General features: G+C 42.9%; 1 protein-coding gene across 6 annotated transcripts in view; it reads right to left on the reverse strand.

Annotated features, from left to right (window-relative positions):
• Positions 1–728: 728 nt before the first annotated feature.
• The window catches only part of LOC139374926 (long-chain-fatty-acid--CoA ligase 1-like), a 66200-nt gene continuing 43199 nt past the window's right edge, over positions 729–23729 (reverse strand). For all 6 annotated transcript variants that reach the window (XM_071116166.1, XM_071116171.1, XM_071116165.1 and 3 more), the window contains exons 4-21: positions 22397–22461; positions 22006–22107; positions 21395–21494; positions 20510–20685; positions 20244–20276; positions 20015–20066; positions 18885–18958; positions 14859–14936; positions 13933–14067; positions 13251–13385; positions 11636–11731; positions 10990–11062; positions 10645–10733; positions 6596–6712; positions 5742–5885; positions 5411–5512; positions 2918–2989; positions 729–2685 (exon numbers count right to left, since the gene is read on the reverse strand). In XM_071116166.1, coding sequence (XP_070972267.1) covers positions 2545–2685; positions 2918–2989; positions 5411–5512; positions 5742–5885; positions 6596–6712; positions 10645–10733; positions 10990–11062; positions 11636–11731; positions 13251–13385; positions 13933–14067; positions 14859–14936; positions 18885–18958; positions 20015–20066; positions 20244–20276; positions 20510–20685; positions 21395–21494; positions 22006–22107; positions 22397–22461 — 1784 coding nt within the window. In that variant the 3' untranslated portion in view covers positions 729–2544. The remainder of the gene's footprint in view (positions 2686–2917; positions 2990–5410; positions 5513–5741; positions 5886–6595; positions 6713–10644; positions 10734–10989; positions 11063–11635; positions 11732–13250; positions 13386–13932; positions 14068–14858; positions 14937–18884; positions 18959–20014; positions 20067–20243; positions 20277–20509; positions 20686–21394; positions 21495–22005; positions 22108–22396; positions 22462–23729) is intronic.

A 23729-nucleotide genomic window follows, 5' to 3' on the forward strand; every position in this document is an offset into this window, starting at 1 on the left:
GGTGTGTCTGTTATAAAAATAAGTTCGGAGTTTAATACAAAAATCTAACTGTACTAGTTGTTAAGGCTCTGGTCTTGTCCCACCTTGATTACTGTGCGTCCGGTAATATGGTCAAGTGCGGCAAAGACAGACCTAGCAAAGCTGCAGCTGGCTCAACACAGAGCAGCACATATAGAACTAACACGCCAGTCCATCCTGGTCGAGGGTTCATGATAGAGTAACTGCTTCTCTTCAAGGTTTCATGAGAAGTATTACTGCAATGAAAACTCCAGATTGTCTTCATAATCAAATAACATTCAGCTCAGACACCCATGTTTATCCCACAAGACATGCCACCAGGGGTCTCTTCACAATCCCCAAGTCCAAAACGAAATCACGGCAACGCATAGTATTATACAGAGCCATGATCGCATGGAACTCCAAACACTCACGCAAACAGTAAAATTACCTTTAGGAGCTGGATTAGACATCGTATGGAACGGCGGGGACTGTGAGGTAACAACATTGTGTTGTATTTCTTGTGTGACTGTCCTTGTCTATCAGTGTTACTGGCATGTATTTTTTGTGGACCCCAAGAAGAGTAGCAGATGCTTCTACAAAAGCTAATAGGAATATAAATAAAACCATGCATCTTATAAAGTTTAACGTTTTTGTGATGACTTAAATCAGTTACCGTATTGCGTACATCAAAGAATGTCCGTAAAATTAAAAAAAAAAAAAATGATGAATCAGAGAGCAGGGACAATGTGTTTATTTGGTACAGTCAAGTAAATGAAAAAGGTATGGTTTCTACTCCGTACAAAACACATCGAAACCGAACACGGTTAAGTCGATTTAAAGAGAGGTCAAGTTCCTAGTATTGGCCATCTGTGACCGTGTCTCGATAACGTGATCCAAGCAGAAACCCAGTACAGAACAATGTTAACAAACAGGTCAATGTGTATCATGAGCACTTAATTCATTGTTAAATAACCTGAATTCACAAAAGGACCCTTGCTAGATTGCAAAGGAGACAAATGTCTAATGTGGTTCCTTATATAGAGGTAAATGGTTGGTTAGGCCTAACACAAATCACTATTTTTGTCCACAAAAGCAAGCTTGCAAGGGGCCAGTGAGCCATGGCTTGGTACTGGTCTAAACCAGCTTAACCTGATCATTCTCCAGGGTATCCTTCATTAGGCATCAAATGGGAGCAAACATCTTCAAATGGATGGTGAGTGTGCAGTTCAATTGGACAAAGGTCAGTTTTACCACCTCCATTTGAAAACATTTAAAAGCATTGGATGTGTAAGCATGGGCTAGCTAGAGACCTTGCATCATTTCTTACACCCAATTATTCATTTTATGTGAACGAGTGCACATTTCGGAAAGAGAATCGGAATTGGGCAGCTGGCTACTGATTGTTGACTTCGGAATTACGACCCAGGTTCCATTTGGCCGACAGGACTAAGTTCTGTGGATAGGACAGGTACCAGCGTGTGCATTTTGGCACATTGAGGCCACTGTAGTTTTAAGGACACTTACGGAATAAATGTTTCTGTGTAAGAGCAGAAACATCGGTGGCACTTTGCATGTACAATACCAGAACGAAAACACACAACCTAGTCTTTTATCCCTGCTGTGTGGGAGGCTTGTTTCCTTTGCCAGGCTTTTGTACCATTAGCAGGTCAGAAAATCATAACACCTTTCTGAATGGACGTCTTCCTACTTGTCGTGTGTGTAAAATAGACCTGGAACTGTTCAGAAAGGTTCAGACTAGGCCTTCTGACAGTACAACATTGGTATGCAGAGAAAGGGAATGCAGAGAAAAAGAAAACATGGCACTTCTCCTGTATCAACCATGACCCATTGATGTCCTCATGATTTTTTCCCCCTTATACAGACACACTACTTACAGTAACATTCAATGATATTAAATATCAAATTAAATTAAGAGACAAACATTAAATAGACTGCTATAAATAGCTACTGTATTTCTCAAGTTGAACAAGGGTGATACTGAAACATCTGCATTGGTGTGGTATTAACATAAAATAATAATCTAGAGTTTGTCAGAATTTAGAGATGATTAGTAAAAATGAGTTAATTGAAACTGACAATTGAGGGATTACCGACCGTGAGATGGTCGAGAAACTCCAAACAGACGACTCAATAGGCACTTGAAATGGATGACAGGAATGGTTGACACAGAGCGTCACATGGACAGTAAGGCATGAATCTCTCCCTCTTTCACTACGGCCTAGATATAAACAAATATAGATAAACAACCTGTGCACTGCAATTTACTTCAAAAAAAAAATGCCTTTAAAAGTCTAATCGCAGTGCATGGGTCTACCTGCAGTTGTACAAATCCCGGTCTAGGCCTCTAACATAACCGTCTCCCTCCCTCTCCATCGCAAGGGGACCAAAGGCACTGTCACAGTAGACAAGGGAGGGCACAACCGTCGTCAATCATCACATCCGAGGAGCATTACATTCAAGTGGAGCGGGCTATGGTTTCCAGATGTAGTCACCCTCTGCTTCCCTTTCCCCTCAACCGGGGGTTCACATCTTGATCTTCGCATAGAGCAGGTCAATCTGCTCTTGGAAGTGACTGCGGAGGTCGGTCCTCTTGGCCTTGAGCGTGGGCGTCAGGAGGCCGTTCTGGACAGAGAACATCTCCGTGTGCAGCGAGATATCTCTAACCTGCACGGGACAGAGAGTATGTTCTTCATTATTCCGCTTATTATGCATTTAGCGTTTATTTAACAAGCCGTGTCCCATTGAGATGCAAATGTAGTTGTTTTTTATCCAAAAGTACTCTGGGCTAGAGACAGCATTATAATCATGCACATTTTGGCACCAACATCGCTTGTGAGTGTTATCTTGTCTAAATGGTGCCTAAGGAGAGTGTGGAGATTTAGGAAGGATGCCTTACCTGCTCAAAAGACTTCAGCCCCCCTTCTTTCCCCAGCCTCAGAATGTCCTCCAGAATGGCATTTTTCAACTCCTGGAAAGACAGGCACTTTAGACAATTCATCTTAATGGCTGTCCTTAAAAGGGATAGTTCACTCAAACTATCTTGAAGTATTTTGTTCATTAGTCTATTGTTAATACAATCCCCCCCCCCCCCCAAAAAATGTGAATGTCAGCAGTCCCATTTTCTTGGACACTTTCAGTACAAACAAAAACTGTGATGAGTGTTTGAGATGAGATTGGCCTTGTTCCGATATCCACGCTAGCATGTCCAATACATTGCTTTATTCTAAGGCTTTACACTCCAAATCAAATTGTATTTGTCACATGCGCCAAATACAACAGGTAGACCTTACCGTGAAACACTTACTTACAAGCCCTTAACAATGCAGTTCAAGAAATAGAGTTAAGAAAATATTTACTACATAACCTCTTGAAACTCTAGGGGCAGTATTTCATTTTTGGATGAAAAACGTCCCCGTTTTAAACAAGATATTTTGTCACGAAAAGATGCTCGACTATGCATATAATTGACAGCTTTGGAAAGAAAACACTGACGTTTCCAAATCTGCAAAGATATTATCTGTGAGCGCCACAGAACTGATGCTACAGGCGAAACCAAGATGACATTTCAAACAGGAAGTACCCCAGATTTTGAAGGCGCTGTGTTCCAATGTCTCCTTATATGGCTGTGAATGCGCAAGGAATGAGCCTACACTTTCTGTCGTTTCCCCAAGGTGTTTGCAGCATTGTGACGTATTTGTAGGCATATCATTGGAAAATTGACCATAGACTACATTTACCAGGTGTCCGCCTGGTGTCCTCCGTCGAAACTATTGCGTAATCTCCAGGTGCCTGCATGTTTCCATTTTGAAGAGAGGAGAAACTAAACTGCCACGAGTGACTTATCATCGAATAGATATGTGAAAAACACCTTGAGGATTGATTCTAAACAACGTTTGCCATGTTTGTCGATATTATGGAGTTAATTTGGAAAAAAGTTCGCGTTTTAATGACTGAATTTTCAGGGGGTTTTCTCAGCCAAACGTGATGAACAAAACTGAGCGATTTCTCCTACACAAATAATCTTTTTGGAAAAACTGAACATTTGCTATCTAACTGAGAGTCTCCTCATTGAAAACATCCGAAGTTCTTCAAAGGTAAATTATTTTATTTGAATGCTTTTCTTGTTTTTGTGAAAATGTTGCCTGCTGAATGCTAGGCTTAATGCTATGCTAGCTATCAATACTCTTACACAAATGCTTGTTTTGCTATGGTTGAAAAGCATATTTTGAAAATCTGAGATGACAGTGTTGTTAACAAAAGGCTAAGCTTGAGAGCCAATATTTATTTCATTTGCGATTTTCATGAATAGTTAACGTTGCGTTATGCTAATAAGCTTGAGGCTATACTTAAGATCCCGGATACGGGATTGCTCGTCACTAGAGGATAAACTAAAGAAATCAAATTAAACCAAAATAACGAGGCTATATACAGGGGTTACCGGTACCGAGTCAATGTGCAGGGAAACAAGTTAGTTGAGGTAATTTGTACATGTAGGTTGGGGTAAAGTGACTATGCATAGATAAAACAGCGAGTAGCAGCGGTGTAAGACGGTGTAAGACGGGGTGGCCATTTGATGAATTGTTTAGCAGTCTTATAGCTTGGGGGTAGAAGCTGTTAAGGAGCCTCTTGGACCTAGACTCCGGTCTAGGCACTAGGCACTCCGGTATCGCTTGCCGTGAGGTAGCAGAGGGAACAGTATGACTTGGGTGATTGGAGTCTGACAATGTTTTGGGCCTTCCTCTGACACCGCCTAGTATATAGGTCCTGGATTTTTTTTATTTATTTATCCGTTATTTTACCAGGTAAGTTGACTGAGAACACGTTCTCATTTGCAGCAACGACCTGGGGAATAGTTACAAGGGAGAGGAGGGGGATAAATGAGCCAATTGTAAAATGGGGATTATTAGGTGACCGTGATGGTTTGAGGGCCAGATTGGGAATTTAACCAGGACACCGGGGTTAACACCCCTACTCTTACGATAAGTCCCATGGGATCTTTAATGACCTCAGAGTCAGGACACCCGTTTAACGTCCCATCCAAAAGACGGCACCCAACACAGGGCATTGGGATATTTTTTTAGACCAGAGGAAAGAGTGCCTCCTACTGGCCCTCCAACACCACTTCCAGCAGCATCTGGTCTCCCATCCAAGGGACTGACCAGGACCAACCCTGCTTAGCTTCAGAAGCAAGCCAGCAGTGGTATGCAGGGTGGTATGCTGCTGGATGGCAGGAAGCTTGGGCCCCAGTGATGTACTGGGCCGTATGCACTACACTCTGAAATTTTTCTGAGGACAACACTTGAAGTTTAAGAGCGTGGACTGTGGAAATTAGCCACTGAATTCACTGTTAGTTGATGGTAAATCTGCCATAACATTGAAGCTAGCTAACCTTGCTTGCGCACATCTCCAAATAAGAACCCTCAATGCCCTTCTTCTTTGCCCATCCTGGTAAGAAGTCTGGATCAGGCACCACAATGCCCACCAGGCATGCCTGTGCCAAACAAAACATTGTCAAACATTTGTTTTTACAATTCATAAGCATTTATACTAATTTACAAATGTATCAACATTTACAACCAGTGGCTTATACATGAAAGTCATAAGTGTAACCCAAACAAGTTTCAGTTAAATGGTGAATACAGCCACAACAAACGTTATGCACGTTCATACCCAACCACAAACAAAGTGCTTCAATAGAAAGTATTTGGTTTGTCACACACCTGCAAGCTATCGCCATGGACAAAGATCTGGGCCACCGGGTCGCTCCGGATGTAGATGTTCTCGACCTTCTCCGGGGCAACGTACTCTCCTTGAGCCAGCTTGAAGATGTGCTTCTTCCTGTCCACAATCTTCAGAATGCCATTCTGAAAGTAGAGTAAACAAACTTAACTCTGTAGTGATCAACTACATCAGATTTAGCCCCATTACTACTTTCCTACTCTTAGTCAGTCATATATTGAGGCCCAATAGCAGGGGTGGGCCAGTGTCTGCTCTTTTGCCTGGTACCCATGTCATCATCTAAGCAGGGTCAGTTCTGATTGATCCCTGGATGGGATACCAGATGCTGCTGGCAGTGGTGTTGAAGCGCTAAGGAGATCCAATGTCCCAGGGCAGTGAAGGGGACATTGCCCTGCATAGTGTGCAGTCTTTCAGATGGGACGATAAACGGTGTCCTGACCCTCTGGTCATTAAAAATCCCATTGCAATTACCGTAAGAGTAGAGGTGTTAGCCCCATTGTCATGGCTAAATTCCCAACCTGGCCCCATTCCATCATAGCCACCTAATCATCCCCTTATTCCTAATTGGCATATTTCACTCCTCACCTCATGTGTGGTGAACGTTCTGGCACAACAATTGTCGCTGAAAGCCCCACCATAGAACAATTGACAAACGCTGCCTTATAGGCTAGCTCAGTGTTTCCCAATCTTGGTCCTGGGGACCCAGAGGTGCACATTTTTGTTTTTGTCCTAGCACTAACACTTGATTCAACTAATCAAGTCAACATCAAGCCTAAAAAAATGACCAGAATTGAGAAACACAGAGGTGGCTGAATGTAGAGTTGACAGTACTTACAGGCAGCCACTTCCCAATATCTCCCGTGTGGAGCCAGCCATCCTGATCCAAGGCCTCCTTCGTCTTCTCCGGGTCATTCAGGTAGCCCTTGAATACATTTGGTCCTTTTACACACACCTGCGAAGCAGAATTTTATACACAAATAAACATGAGACCAGGCTACACACCCACCTCCTCAAAGGCTATTGATTAAATTGTGAAGTATCAAAGCAAGCTCCCGAGTGGTGCAGTGGTCTAAGGCACTGCATCTCAGTGCAAGAGGCATCACTACAGTCCTTGGTTTGATTAAAGGCTGTATCACATCCGGCCGGGATTGGGAGTCCCTTAGGCCAACGCACAAATGGCCCAGCGTTGTCCGGGTTTGAGCAGGGTAGGCCATCATTGTAAATAACTGCTCTTAACTTACCTAGTTAAATAGATGTTAAAGAAAAAAAAAATTCAACTGGGACAACCCCCACCCCAATAAAGCAAGCTAGGGAAAACCCCCATCTCAGTATTCCAGTAGGTCCCAATACATGTGTTAAAGAGATCAATGGAAGGCAGACCAAGGACACTGCCATTGGAGGTCATTCAAAAAACCTTATCTAACAATGTGGATATTCGTCAAATCCGTCATGATTAATGTGTTCTAGCAGGCACATAATGTGGTTACTAAAATCTGATTTGGTCGTTTTTTCATTGCATAATATTTAGAAGTTGTACAAAAGGTTTAGAAAACACACTATATGACCAAAGGTACAGTTGAAGTCGGAAGTTTACATACACCTTAGCCAAATACATTTAAACTCAGTTTCACAATTCCTGACATTTAATCCTAGTAAAAATTCCCTGTCTTAGGTCAGTTAGGATCACCACGTTATTTTAACAATGTGAAATGTCAGAATAATAGTAGAGAGAAGTGAAGATTCCAGCTTTTATTTCTTTCATCACATTCCCAGTGGGTCAGAAGTTTACACACACTCAATTAGTATTTGGTAGCATTGCCTTTAGATTGTTTAACTTGGGTCAATGTTTCAGGTAGCATTCCACAAGCTTCCTACAATAATTTGGGTGAATTTTGGCCCATTCCTCCTGACAGAGCTGGTGTAACTGAGTCAGGTTTGTAGGCATCCTTGTTCGCACACACTTTCTCAGTTCTGCCCACATATTATCTATAGGATTGAGGTCAGGGCTTTGTGATGGCCACTCCAATACCTTGACTTTGTTGTCCTTAAGTCAATTGCCACAACTTTGGAAGTATGCTTGGGGTCATTGTCCATTTGGAAGACACATTTGCGACCTTGAGATGTTGCTTCAAATATATCCACATAATTGTCCTTCCTCATCATACCATCTATTTTGTGAAGTGCACCAGCCCCTCCTGCAGCAAAGCACCCCCACAACATGATGCTGCCACCCACGTGCTTCACAGTTGGGATGGTGTTCTTCGGCTTGCAAACCTCCCCTTTTTTTCTCCAAACATAAAAATGGTCATTATGGCCAAACAATTCTATTTTTGTTTCATCAGACCAGAGGATATTTCTCCAAAGTACGATCTTTGTCCCCATGTGCAGTTGCAAACCGTAGTCTGGCTTTTTTTTAATGGCAGTTTTGGAGCAGTGGATTCTTCCTTGCTGAGCGGCCTTTCAGGTTATGTCGATATAGGACTTGTTTTACTGTGGATATAGATACTTTTGTACCGGTTTCCTCCAACATCTTCACAAGGTCCTTTGCTGCTGTCCTGGGATTGATTTGCACTTTTCGCACCAAAGTACATTCATCTCTAGGAGACAGAAAGCGTCTCCTTCCTGAGCGGTATGACGGCTGCGTGGTCCCATGGTGTTTATACTTGCATACTATTGTTCGTACAGATGAACGTGGTACCTTCAGGCATTTGGAAATTGCTCCCAAGGATGAACCAGACTTGTGGAGGTCTACAATTTTTTTTCTGAGGTCGGCAGATTTTTAATTTTTTTCCCCATGATGTCAAGCAAAGAGGCACAGAGTTTGAAGGTAGGCCTTGATATACATCCAGAGGTATACCTCCAATTGACTCAAATGATGTCAATTAGCCTATTCAAAGCTTCTAAAGCCATGAAAATTTCTGGAATTTTCCAAGCTGTTTAAAAGGCACAGTCAACTTAGTGTATGTACATTTCTGACCCACTGGAATTGTGATAGTGAACTATAAGTGAAATAATCTAAACATTTGTTGGATTACTTGTGTCATGCACAAAGTAGATGTCCTAACCGACTTGCCTTAACTATAGTTTGTTAACAAGAAATTTGTGGAGTGGTTGAAAAACAAGTTAATGACTCCAACCTAAGTGTAAGTAAACTTCTGACTTAACTGTATATGGATACCTGTTCGTCAAACATCTCATTGGAAAATCATGGGCATTAATATGGAGTTGATCCTCCCCCTTTGATGCTATAACAGCCTTCACTCTTCTGAGAAGGCTTTCCACTAGATTTTGGAACATTGCTGCAGGGACTTGCTTCCATTCAGCCACAAGAGCATAAGTGAGGTCAGGCACTAATGTTGGGCAATTCTCCTGGTTGCAGTCGACCTTCCAATTCATCCCAAGAGTAATTGATAGGGTTTAGTTTAGGTCTCTTTGCAGGCCAGTCAAGTTCTTCCACACCAAATCGACAAACCATTTCTGTATGGACCCTGCTTTGTCATGCTTAAACAGGAAAAGCCTTCACCAAAACTGTTGCTACAAAGTTGGAAGCACATAATCGTCATTGTATGCTGTAGCATTAAGATTTCCATTCACTGGATCTAAGGGGTATTAGCCAGAACCTTGAAAAACAGCCCCAGACCACTTTTCCTCGCGTTCTCCTGGCATTTGCCAAACCCAAATTCGTCCTTCGGACTGCCAGATGGAAGTGTGATTCATCACTCCAGAGATAGAGTTTCCACTGCTCCAGAGTCCAATGGCGGTGAGCTTTACACCACTCCAGCCGACACTAGGCATTGCGCATTGTGACCTTAGGCTAGTGTGCGGCGGCACGGCCATGGAAACCCATTTCATGAAGCTCCCGACGAACAGTTCTTGTGCTGATGTTGCTTCCGGAGGCAGCTTGGAACTCGGTAGTGAGGGTTGCAACTGAGACTGATTTTTACGCACTACGGCGGTCCTGATCTGTGAGCTTGTGTGGCCTACCACGTCGCGGCTGAGCTGTTGTTGCCACTAGGCATTTCCACTTCACAATAATAGCACTTACAGTTGACTGGGGGCGCTTAAGCAGGGCAGACGTTTTACGAACTGACTTGTTGGAAAGGTGGCATCCTATGACGGTGCCAAGTTGAAAGTCACTGAGCTCTTCAGTAAGGCCATTCTACTGCCAATGTTTGGCTATGGAGATTGCATGGCTGTGTGCTTGATTTCATACACATGTCAGCAATGGGTGTGACCGAAATAGCTGAATCCACTCATTTGAAGGGGTGTCCACAAACGTTTGTATAAATAGTGTGTGTTTGCTAACTTGGATAAGTTCGGATAAGCTAGTAGCATAGCTAACCATACAGAAATCGATGGTGATATTTGAAGTCGTTTTTAAGTGTAATGCAGTTGATTGGGGCTAGTGTCTCCTGACCCCTCCTGTCTCAGCCTCCAGTATGCTGCAGTAGTTTGTGTCAGGGGCAAGGGTCAGTCTGTTATATCTGGAGTACTTCTCCTGTCTTATCCGGTGTCCAGTGTGAATTTTAAGTATGCTCTCACTAATACTCTAATTTTGATGGGTGGCAATTCTGGCTCTATCCCCACCAGGGGGGACCCATGTGTGGAATTTCCATGGTGTTTACATTGTTTTGGTCAAACTCCAAACATCTCTTTACCGCATGTATTAAAGCCTGCACTTGGCCCTTATCTTTCAATGTTTGCAGATCAGTAAGGTGGAAGCTTTACCACTATAGTGATTATACCCATTCAGACCCTTCAGATATGCTAACAGCGACTGGTTAGGGCCAAGGGGGAGGAACAGGGAGCAATTTGAGACTGGCTGTTCCAATCAAAGGCACACAAGAAACCAAGGTGGGACTTCCAATGGTCTTTACACCTCACCTCTCCTTCCCCATTGGCAGCAAAGTAGTTCATCTCAGTCACATCTGCCAGCTTTACATAGTTGCAGGGCAGTGGAGCCCCCACATGACCTGGGCAGAAAGAGATGCGTTGTCACATTTCAGTAACACTTTGTCTGTTCTTTCATAATGCCAACATGGTCTCATAAGGTTTCATGAAGATTCCAGTGAGCCACAAGACAGAAGTACAACTGTTGTTGTATAATCAGAGTGTAGAGAGGGTGTAGAGCCATGTGTGACTTGCTTGTTGGATTAAGCATGTGGTGGTATGCGTTGTGTGATGTGGTAGTAATTGAATGTGTCGGTAACGCTTGAATGTGTGTATTACCTGCTGTCCAGTCCCCAGGCACGGACATGGTACACCCAGCTGTGCACTCAGTCTGACCATAGCCTTCGTAAAACTGTCAAGTAGAAGCACCAGACATTGATTTGAAAGCACTGTAATGGAGTAACTTGTGTTTCTGATGCTAGTATTATCTATCTTCGGCACCACAGCAGGCTGGTTGGGTAGGAGGTTGATTCCCAAGCATGAAGTGATTGTTTTGACTGATAGAAAGAGAACATGATTGAACAAACAGGAAGTGTCAAGAGGGAGCTACTTCTCTAGGGTGTTAAACGGGCTACATTCTGATTCTCTACATTTCTCCCAAAGAGTACGCCTGTAAACTCCCCCTAAAGGATTTAAAAGGAAAGGACTAGTGTGTTGGATATGGGGGAAATTCCTTCCAGCCATGCTTGTACCAATCCAATGCTTTTAAATGCATTAGGGGGAGTGCATGAGTGCACACCTCTTTAGAAGGTTAAAGAATCAGAATGCAACCAGGCTCTGCATCCAAATTCTCTGGGAAAGGGGGCATTTGTGCAGTCTTCCCCACACATTTAGAAGCAATGGATTGGTGGAAGAATTGAAACTAGAGAGTTTATCCTTTTGTTCACCTGTTATTTAAATTAGTAAATCAATGATGGGCAGTCACCTGGCAGCCAAGTGCGGCACGAAGGAACGTCAGGACGGTTGGAGAAACTGGTGCCGCTCCTGTGATCATCAGCCTCACACGACCCCCAAGACTGTTCTGGAGAGCACAAAGGAAAAAAGACGTTATTGACAGCCATGGTTGTACCTCACACAATAGACCAGCGATTCTCAAATTTGGGTTGAGGGAGGTTGAGTGGGTCGCGTGTGTCTTGAGTAATTTTCTTTCATATATTTTTGGTAAATTAATGGGGAAAAAAAAGATGACTTTACATTTAAATAATTAGCAGTGCCATTTTTGGTTGATTTTCTGGTCTCAAACCAGTGAGTTGATTAACCTTCATTAAGAACAGTGGCGACCCATTTTGTACCCCACCAGTTCTTTTAACGTTGCCTGTTTTACATTAATACATGTCTCATCTGTTTCGCAAACAACTTACATTATAATTTTTTTTATTTATAATAACTTACATTATAATTTACCGTAGCTTTGATTGGACTGATCATGTCAACATAAAAGTTTCACAATCTTAACTTGCAGTCATCATCATGAATCAAGTTGACAATCTACTGGGAAATCCATTGAAATCCTTGTTATAGGAAGAGAAATTATAGATAAAAACCTATCGGTGCTCATTGGCCATAAACATTACACAACTCAGTGGCTAACTGAAAGCATTGCAAAGCAATCACTAGCCTGCTATTCAGTGGAGTGGGTGTGGTCCAAATCTGGGTTTAAGGGTCTCTTTTCCAAGCTTAAAAGGATTCAACATTGGCCATGTTGTCAATCCAGCAGGACTTCTGGCGCACTCGGAAATCTCAGACTTCAGTGAGTTCAAGACAACTGGGAACTCTAGAAGAAAAAGAATAAAAGGCTCCGACTGGGAAAATACGTTTTGAACGGTAATCCAACTCGGAATTTCAAGTCGGGAACTCTGGCATCTTTCTAGAGCTCCAACCTGAAGAACACCGACGTCATGATTTCGACCTTGTCGTCGCCACAGAAATTTTCCATACACACAAAAAGCTTCGCTCTCAAGTTGTGCACATCCCTGTTAGTGAGCATTTCTCCTTCCTCAAGATAATTCATCCACCTGACAGGTGTGGCATATCAAGAATTGGATTAAACAGCATAATCATTACACATGTGCACCTTGTGCTGAGGCCAAAAGGCCACTAAAATATGCAGTTGAGGGTGTGTGCAATTGGCATGCTGACGGCAGGAATGTCCACCAGAGCTGTTGCCAGAAAATGTAATGTCAATTTCTCTGCCATAAGCCGCATCCAATGTTGTTTTAGAGAATTTGGCAGTACGTACAACAGGACTCACAACCGCAGATCACTTGTAATTTTGCATGTGCATTCCACCCCCCCCCCCCCCCAATAAGTTAAGGGTTGCATTATAATACTTCATACAAAATTTGCCAAATGCTAATGTGTGGCACTTTCTTACCACCAATTGTTTTACCATTAACCCTAGTCTTTACAATACCCACAATCCTAACTAAATTAAAAAACACCTTAACCCTCACCCGAAACCTAAACTTAGCTCATGTAAGTCGCAACATTGAAGTCAACATTGTCCTTTCTAGCACGATCTGGTTCCTATCCATGGGTACCTGGACTTTTTGGAAGATGAGCTTGTCCCACAAGCTGTCCTTCCTGACCACACCATTCATCATCTCCGCATGCTTCCTCCTGGAGGCAAAAACCAGCAGCCACCTCTTCAGTGGTGTGTTGGCTTGTCCGAAGATCTATGAAGGAGAGACAGAAAAATATCTTATTTGTCCATCTTGCAAAGGATATTTGTCTCTTACCCTGCTCCCAACCTTGTGCCTCCGTCAAGGGCAAGACTGGAGTGGATGGGAGCTACAATCTGTAAAGCAGCAGCTCGTTGGTTGACAGTTCAGTTTGCTCTTTTATTGCCCAGCCCAGGATTTGAACCAGCGACTGTCCGGCTACTGGTCCGCCTGTCTGACCTCTGGGCTACATACCGCCCCTTCTCCAAAGAAGAAAGTATTCAACAACATATCAATCTAGGCCACTGAGCTATTTGAAATCTGTAGTTTAATTCAGTCCAACACACCTTTAAATGGTTTTTGAAGCATCTTGATTTACAAACCTTTGCCCACACCCACCCATGCTTTAAATAAGGTTTCGATACACATGTACAACTGTTCTAAGAAATGTTTGTATTCGTCTTTTGTGTATGTCCAATTGAAATAAATCCAGCTACCGGTACTAAGTGATATGGTCATATTATTGTTGAAAACATCCCTCAGGGTCTACAGTATATCTGACCTTGTCAAACATGCGGTTGAGCAGGCGGGGAACGACAGGGAAGACTGTGGGCTGCAGGGTTTTCAGGTCGTCCATCAGGAGCCGGATGTCCCCCTGAAAGTAGCCAATCCGGGCACCGTGCACCAGGATCACTCCCTGGCGAACGGAGGTGTTGTGAGGGGGAGGCAGACGAAAAGGAAGAGTGCCCGTTAACTGCCAAGTACAGGTGTCAAATATATTTTAGGTGATTTTGCTTAGAGTTCGCACTTTTGTGACTATTCCATTGGTTCCATGGTACCGGGAAAACTAAATCAAGCTAAGCCCAAGTATGACATTATGTGTATTAAACAGGGGCAATTTACAATTGCTACATCCATTTTTGGACTTTTAAATAAAAAAAATGGTACACACACAAAGAATATAACTTATGCCTGATGAGCTTAGTCCAACTATCATACCCCATCAGAACCCAAAATATAAGCTTATTTTACTCTGTAAACAAAGAAAATGTACAATATAGCCACAAAACAAGGCTAAAAGTATAATGTTGATATCACGGATGCTCAATCGTTACATCCATAGCAATCTATGAATTTGAGAACAATTCAATTTCTACAGCCCCATCCCTCAGCTTTTTACAGAACCAGGGGTGGGGGAGACTGCTTTGTTATTGTTTATACTGCTGATTGCCACTTTAAGGTCAAATATACAATATGTATATATCCTAAAACACACCCTAAAAAAATAATTGTGCATGCTTTTTTCTTTCATACAAAACGTTGTGCACTGGGCCTTCACTAGTCCTGTATTAGCAGACTGATATAACACTCTGTAGCATGGGGCAAAAAATGTTTGTCCCCCCTGTCGAAAAAAAACTCTTAGTATTAACAAGGGTGAAATGAAACGAGGGGTTCCTGCTTCCTCATTCTATCAGTTTCAGTACATACCTCCACCACCCTCTCAAACATGTGTGCTAGAGGTAAGTAGGACATGTGAATGTCGTGGAGGTTCAGCATGCAGTGCACCTGCGGAAGACACACACATCAGGCATTACATTACCTCAAACACCTTCTCAAACATCAAATCAAATCAAATTTTATTTGTCACATACACATGGTTAGCAGATGTTAATGCGAGTGTAGCGAAATGCTTGTGCTTCTAGTTCCGACAATGCAGTAATAACAAGTAATCTAACTAACAATTCCAAAACTACTGTCTTGTACACAGTGTAAGGGGATAAAGAATATGTACATAAGGATATATGAATGAGTGATGGTACAGAGCAGCATAGGCAAGATACAGTAGATGGTATCGGGTACAGTATGTACAAATGAGATGAGTATGTAAACAAAGTGGCATAGTATAGTATAAAGTGGCTAGTGATACATGTATTACATAAGGATACCGTCGATGATATAGAGTACAGTATATACGTATGCATATGAGATGAATAATGTAGGGTAAGTAACATTTATATAAGGTAGCATTGTTTAAAGTGGCTAGTGATATATTTACATCATTTCCCATCAATTCCCATTATTAAAGTGGCTGGAGTTGAGTCAGTGTCAGTGTGTTGGCAGCAGCCACTCAGTGTTAGTGGTGGCTGTTTAACAGTCTGATGGCCTTGAGATAGAAGCTGTTTTTCAGTCTCTCGGTCCCAGCTTTGATGCACCTGTACTGACCTCGCCTTCTGGATGATAGCGGGGTGAACAGGCAGTGGCTCGGGTGGTTGATGTCCTTGATGATCTTTATGGCCTTCCTGTGACATCGGGTGGTGTAGGTGTCCTGGAGGGCAGGTAGTTTGCCCCCGGTGATGCGTTGTGCAGACCTCACTACCCTCTGGAGAGCCTTACGGTTGAGGGCGGTGCAGTTGCCATACCAGGCGGTGATACAGCCCGCCAGGATGCTCTCGATTGTGCATCTGTAGAAGTTTGTGAGTGCTTTTGGTGACAAGCCGAATTTCTTCAGCCTCCTGAGGTTGAAGAGGCGCTGCTGCGCCTTCTTCACGATGCTGTCTGTGTGAGTGGACCAATTCAGTTTGTCTGTGATGTGTATGCCGAGGAACTTAAAACTTGCTACCCTCTCCACTACTGTTCCATCGATGTGGATAGGGGGGTGTTCCCTCTGCTGTTTCCTGAAGTCCACAATCATCTCCTTAGTTTTGTTGACGTTGAGTGTGAGGTTGTTTTCCTGACACCACACTCCGAGGGCCCTCACCTCCTCCCTGTAGGCCGTCTCATCGTTGTTGGTAATCAAGCCTACCACTGTTGTGTCGTCCGCAAACTTGATGATTGAGTTGGAGGCGTGCGTGGCCACGCAGTCGTGGGTGAACAGGGAGTACAGGAGAGGGCTCAGAACGCAACCTTGTGGGGCCCCAGTGTTGAGGATCAGCGGGGAGGAGATGTTGTTGCCTACCCTCACCACCTGGGGGCGGCCCGTCAGGAAGTCCAGTACCCAGTTGCACAGGGCGGGGTCGAGACCCAGGGTCTCGAGCTTGATGACGAGCTTGGAGGGTACTATGGTGTTGAATGCCGAGCTGTAGTCGATGAACAGCATTCTCACATAGGTATTCCTCTTGTCCAGATGGGTTAGGGCAGTGTGCAGTGTGGTTGAGATTGCATCGTCTGTGGACCTATTTGGGCGGTAAGCAAATTGGAGTGGGTCTAGGGTGTCAGGTAGGGTGGAGGTGATATGGTCCTTGACTAGTCTCTCAAAGCACTTCATGATGACGGATGTGAGTGCTACGGGGCGGTAGTCATTTAGCTCAGTTACCTTAGCTTTCTTGGGAACAGGAACAATGGTGGCCCTCTTGAAGCATGTGGGAACAGCAGACTGGTATAGGGATTGATTGAATATGTCCGTAAACACACCGGCCAGCTGGTCTGCGCATGCTCTGAGGGCGCGGCTGGGGATGCCATCTGGGCCTGCAGCCTTGCGAGGGTTAACACGTTTAAATGTCTTACTCACCTCGGCTGCAGTGAAGGAGAGACCGCATGTTTTCGTTGCAGGCCGTGTCAGTGGCACTGTATTGTCCTCAAAGCGGGCAAAAAAGTGATTTAGTCTGCCTGGGAGCAAGACATCCTGGTCCGTGACTGGGCTGGGTTTCTTCCTGTAGTCCGTGATTGACTGTAGACCCTGCCACATGCCTCTTGTGTCTGAGCCGTTGAATTGAGATTCTACTTTGTCTCTGTACTGGCGCTTAGCTTGTTTGATAGCCTTGCGGAGGGAATAGCTGCACTGATTGTATTCGGTCATGTTACCAGACACCTTGCCCTGATTAAAAGCAGTGGTTCGCGCTTTCAGTTTCACACGAATGCTGCCATCAATCCACGGTTTCTGGTTAGGGAATGTTTTAATCGTTGCTATGGGAACGACATCTTCAACGCACGTTCTAATGAACTCGCACACCGAATCAGCGTATTCGTCAATGTTGTTATCTGACGCAATACGAAACATCTCCCAGTCCACGTGATGGAAGCAGTCTTGGAGTGTGGAGTCAGCTTGGTCGGACCAGCGTTGGACAGACCTCAGCGTGGGAGCCTCTTGTTTTAGTTTCTGTCTGTAGGCAGGGATCAACAAAATGGAGTCGTGGTCAGCTTTTCCGAAAGGGGGGCGGGGCAGGGCCTTATATGCGTCGCGGAAGTTAGAGTAACAATGGTCCAAGGTCTTTCCTCCCCTGGTTGCGCAATCGATATGCTGATAAAATTTGGGGAGTCTTGTTTTCAGATTAGCCTTGTTAAAATCGCCCGTCTCCGGAGTCTGACCAGAAGACCGCCTCGTTTCCCTCTCTTTCGGAGTCGTTTTTTTGGGTCGCTGCATAGGATCCACTCCGTTGTCCTGTTTGTAAGGCAGAACACAGGATCCGCATCGCGAAAAACATATTCTTGGTCGTACTGATGGTGAGTTGATGCTGATCTTATATTCAGTAGTTCTTCTCGACTGTATGTAATGAAACCTAAGATGACCTGGGGTACTAATGTAAGAAATAACACGTAAAAAAACAAAACTGCATAGTTTCCTAGGAACGCGAAGCGAGGCGGCCATCTCTGTCGGCGCTACATGTGGGCCAATGGTAGGAAGGAGATAAGCCCAGCACTAAGGATGTGCTCAAGTATGCTCTGAGTAGACACTGGGCAGAAAAATACATGGAATGGAAAAAAAGAGGGAACAGATAGGACAGACAGGAAAGTCAACACAAAGATTGAGGAACAAAAGCAAGAAAACAAATAACTGGCTTGATTTTAAAGGGCATTTAGCAGGGCGGCGGCAAGGCTTGGAAAATAGCAGCTTTATACAGTGTGGAATACAACAGTACATATTAACATGACACTAATCATAATCTTTTTTTTTTTTTACCTTGATTTCACTAGGCAAGTCAGTTAAGAACAAATTCTTATTTAAAATGATGGCCTGGGAACAGTGCTGCACTGTTCAGGGGCAGAACAACATATTTTTACCTTGTGAGCTCGGGGATTCAATCTAGCAACCTTTCGATTAACCACTAGGGTACCAGCCGCCCCATAATAAGTCCCCATTCAAATACGTGATCTGATTGGTGAAAAGACCATGTTGGCAAAATATCAGAATTGGGCAGCCATAGACAATACACGAGCACAAAACTTGATTTGTTGTTTTTATACGTGTCAGCTGCTTGTCATTGCGTTTACACACCTTGCTCAGATTCTCGTGTTAGTTCTCTAACTAAGAAGATTGCAGACTAAGGAGCGTCGGTTTGGAGAACTTTGGGGTCTCTAGGTTGTTAAACTAGTATCCCAATGCCCCAAACAAGGCTTTTCATGAGAACAAACAGTATGCAATCTGCCTTCTGTGAGAATATGCAGTGGCCAAATTTCAAATATGTTGTCATGCAAATCACGTGTCATGATGCCTATATTATTTGATATTCACAATGCTTACATTTCCTGTGATATGCCATTCGGGGAACAAATTAATCAAAAGGGTGGTTAGTTTACCTCTGTTATCTTGATGAAAGCAGCACAATTGGCGATAACATTGCCATGTGTAAGCATTCCACCCTTTGGGTTTCCTGGGAGTAAAAGAAAACAAGTGACCGTTTATTAAATCTTGATGGTTAGATGCATCATATTTCCAGTATGCAATATCACTAATAAAAGAGTCAATAATTAACGTGGGAATCTCCATTCATGGAAACACACAATGGATTAGTACCGTTTTTCATCAACTGGATCATTCTTGTCACGAGGGTCCAAGTGTAACACACATCCTCCTGATCATGCTTGCATATACACAGTGTGTTACTTCACACTTGACTATCATACTATTTGTATTAAATGTATTACACGACACATGTCAGTGTACTGGCCTATTTTTTCTACTGTGTTGCTTTCCAGTAAGACTGTTCATACTTTTACAATGTCTACTCTCCCTACTTTGAAACTTTGAAATCCCTGACTATGAAAAGTCTGACCTTAGCGTCTTGAAGTGTTTGAACCCTCTATAGCCATTATGGTTATTTTCTGGCCCTGCTGGTCCTCTATGAACAGATTGAAAAAAAAAAACAATCTGGCCTTAAATGGTACTGTTAAATCTCTACCCGGTACAGCCAGAAGAGGACAGGCCACCCCTCGAAGCCTTGTTCCTCTAGGTTTCTTCCTGTTCCTGCCTTTCAAGGAGTTTTTCCTGACCACTGTGCTTCTACCTCTGCATTGCTTACTCTATGGGGTTTCAGGACAGGTATCTCAAATCAATTATTTTATTTGTCACATGCGCCGAATACAACATGTTTAGAGCTTACTGTGAAATGCTTACTTACAAGCCATTAAACCAACAATGCAGTTCAATAAATAGAATAAAGAAAATATTTACTAAATAAACTAAAGAAAGAAAGAAAATAAACACAATGAGGCTATATACAGTGGGTACCGGTACCAAGTCAATGTGCTGACGACGTCATTTGTACGTAGGTAGGAGTAAAGTGACTATGCATAGATAATAAACAGCGAGTAGCAGCAGTGTAAAAACATAGGGGCCTTATAAAATACATTTGTTTTAATGTGGGATATCTACATTGTGAAATACAGAGTAATGACATGAAAGCAGAATGAATGCGCACCACACACACCTGTGGTTCCACTAGTGAAGCAGATGAGTGCCAGGTCATCTGGTGTTGGGGGCTATAGCAGACCACAAAGAGATTTAAGATCTAGTAGCATGTTACTTTAACAGTACAGACATATCAGATAAACAAATAACAAAGACAGAATAATAACCTATTACTTGTTTCTTTGGGAGTCATCAAAATCACCACTGTTTGAATTAATCGCAATATGGCTTTGTGCAGTCCTACTTACCAATGGCTGCTGGTGGTGGGCTTTGCCAACAGCCTGAGGATGACAAAGAAACCATAAAGAAAACACGACACATAATTCAGTTTCATTTTCCCCGCATTGAAACATTAACTCGCTGGGATAAGCATAATCAAATAAAACTAGAGAACATTGAGAAAACCAGTGTGTTCGAGCAGAGTGCTCATTTTGATCTATGAGCCTCTGGATAAGAGCCTTTGCTAAAACGCGTCTACCCTAAACATAGAAGTTCATGACATTTTAGAGCTTACCTCCACTTCCTTCAGGCTAAGGATCTCGATGCCGCTCTGCTGTCCGCGGGCCACAAGCTCCTTGTCAAAGGCCTCCATGAGCACGATTGTCTTCAATGTGTGCTCCTTGCCGCTCACGCAGTCCAGGATGAGCCGCACTTTGTCCACCAAGTCACAGATCACCGTAGAGATAGCGGCTGAAAACATGGGATGGCACTGGGTTATTTGACTTTTATGGTCAACTGTTATTTTTGAATGCTCTGTGACGGTCGTAATGGTGTGAGGTATAGTCCTGTCTTTTGTCCTGAGAAATGTACTTAGTTACACATAAATGTAATGTTTTTGTAGAATGCCTACAGTGACAACCATGACTTGTCATCTAAATGACAGTTAATGCAGATTACATTTATTTTACGTTTTCAGTGTTATTGTGAGAGTTCAGTGCTTTATAAACTTATGTTCAAATGATAACTTCTATATCATGAACAAATCTTTGAGGGCCGCCGTGTCTGCTGCTTGATACTAGTTCATTCTACAGCTGGTGAGGAAGCTAAGACAGATACGTTTGTCAGTGTGGAATGTAGCTACTGTAGCCCCTTAGCACACCATGTAGATCTGGAAGGATTCAATAGGTGTACGATCTATGGTAATAGCCGCACCTTGCTTTCTGAATTGGAACTTCAGCCATAGTACTTGCATCTCTCCAACCCATTCAGCTCGAAATAACTGCCGTAATATAGCATCTTGAGTGTGTGGTACCCATGAGTAAAATTGCCATAATCTAAGGGGCTTTTCCTGTTCTAGCAATTCTATTTCTATGGAAAAGTCTAGGGGTCGATTTTGGATATCAGGCCGCACTAGTGTGACCTTGTTCCAAATGGCGTTTGTGGTTGCCTTGTGACATACCTTGGTCGATGATGTATTCAATGGCCTCGAGGCCTAGCGTGTCATACAGTGGTACACACACCAGGGAGTATGTGTAACAGGCCAGCTCTGAAATGGTCCACTGTAGGAGAGGACAAGGATAACATCAGTATGGGGGTCAAATTTTCACACCGGATCCGAAATCATTCTTGCTAAAAGTATATACACATTATGTACAATCCATACTATTTATCATCGACGGTTTAGTAAATATGTATCCCGTAAGCAACAAATATCAACATATTTATATACTGAGGTGTCACCTTATCAGACTATAAGCTGTTGTCAAACACACCTGGGTCTGAAAAGACCATGCGCTTTCTCAATAGTGTGGAGCAAATTCAGATGAGAAGCCAAAATATGACATCCTGGAAATTCTCTTCCTCAATAGAGCAAAGGAAATTCATACTAGATCCTAGTCAAAAAGCTTAGTACATTTTTGAAATATTACATACTAAACTTTATTTTAGTATACACAAGTACAGGTATTCAGACGCAGCCAGTGAATGTAAAAGGGGATGTGCGCACAAGTGAAAGCAAGAGTGTAAGAAAGAGGGCGAGAAAGAAGAATTGTTGCTACTCATTCCTCTTACTTCTGGCCTGTTCTGGGAAAAAATGCCGATATGCTTGTCTCCAGTCTGGGAGTGCCCTCTGTGGAGAAGAGCCGAGCCAATGCACTCGGCTTTGTCTGCCACCTTCACAAAACAAATAGCAAAGATGCTCAGCTTTTTCCCCATTTGAACAACTAAACCGGTTTGAGGGAATTCACTGATATGAATTTCAAAAAGGTAAAAAAATATAAAAAAATTGGCACATCGCTCATTTGTTAATGGCATATATCCAATTCAGTTAATTGGTAAAAACTGACTGACTGAACGAACTAATTAACAAAATAAGCTGTAAAATGTCTAAAGTCCGTTGCTCAAAGAGAAACCAACTGGAACTACTTTTTCCATCTAACCAAAAATTGGTAGTATAGCTCACCTCTCGGTATGACAGCCACTTGTAAGGCTGGTTGGGTTTTCTTGATCCTAGACAGGGCCTATCAACTGGAAAATAAAAGACAGTGCCCTGGTGATAAACTCTGCGGTTCTACCTTCAAACTCCGTGCCCCTTTGCTTGACATCATGGGAAAAATCTAAAGAAATCAGTAAGAAATAAAATAAACACAATAATGAGGCTATATAGTGGGTACCAGTACCGTCAGAAAAAAAATTGTAGACCTCCACAATCTGGTTCATCCTTGGGAGCAATTTCCAAGCGCATGAAGGTACCACATTCATCTGTACTAACAAGTACGAAAGTATAAACACCATGGGACCACGCAGCCGTCATTACCGCTCAGGAAGGGGACACCGTGGGAAGATGCTGGAGGAAACTGGTACAAAAGTATCTATATCCACAGTAAAACGAGTCCTATATCGACATAACCTGAAAGGCCGCTCAGCAAGGAGGAAGCCACTGCTCCAAAACCGCACCGGGTGGCAGCATCAGGTTGTGGGGTGCTTTGTGCGCGAGGGACCGGTGCACTTCAAACTAGATGGCATCATGAGGATGGAAAATTATGTGGATATATTTGAAGCAACATCTCAAGACATCAGTCAGGAAGTTAAAGCTTGGTTGCAAATGGGTCTTCCAAATGGACAATGACCCCAAGCATACTTCCAAAGTTGTAGCAAAATGGCTTAAGGACAACAAAGTCAAGGTTTTGGAGTGGCCCTCACAAAGCCCTGACCTCAATCCTATTGAAAATTTGGTCGGAACTGAAAAAGCATGTGCGAGCTTGGAGGCCTACAAACCTGACTCAGTTACACCAGCTCTGTCAGGAAGAATGGGCCAAAATTCAGCCAAATTATTGTAGGAAGCTTGTGGAATGCTACCTGAAACATTAAAGTTAAACAATTTAAAGGCAATGCTACCAAATACTAATTGAGTGTGTGTAAACTTCTGACCCACTGGGAATGTGATGAAATAAAATCTGAAATCTATAATTCTATTATTCTGACATTTCACATTCTTAAAATAATGTGGTGATACTAACTGACCTAAGACAGGGAATTTTTACTAGGATTAAATGTCAGGAATTGTGAAAAAAGTTTAAATGTATTTGACCAAGGTGTATGTAAACTTCCGACTTCAACTGTATATCTCCCTCTCTCAACAGTATATTATTCAAATGAACTATCAAAATATTGATTTACTAATACAGTTGCTTACTTTTAAGAGTATTTGTCCATTTCTGCATGCCTGTTGTCCTTTGTCTATAACTCGACTAAATAAAAATGTTTAAAAAAGATATACCCCCAAAAACATTGTT

The sequence above is a fragment of the Oncorhynchus clarkii genome, chromosome 19, assembly GCF_045791955.1.
Source record: "Oncorhynchus clarkii lewisi isolate Uvic-CL-2024 chromosome 19, UVic_Ocla_1.0, whole genome shotgun sequence".
Taxonomy (NCBI): Eukaryota; Metazoa; Chordata; class Actinopteri; order Salmoniformes; family Salmonidae; genus Oncorhynchus; species Oncorhynchus clarkii.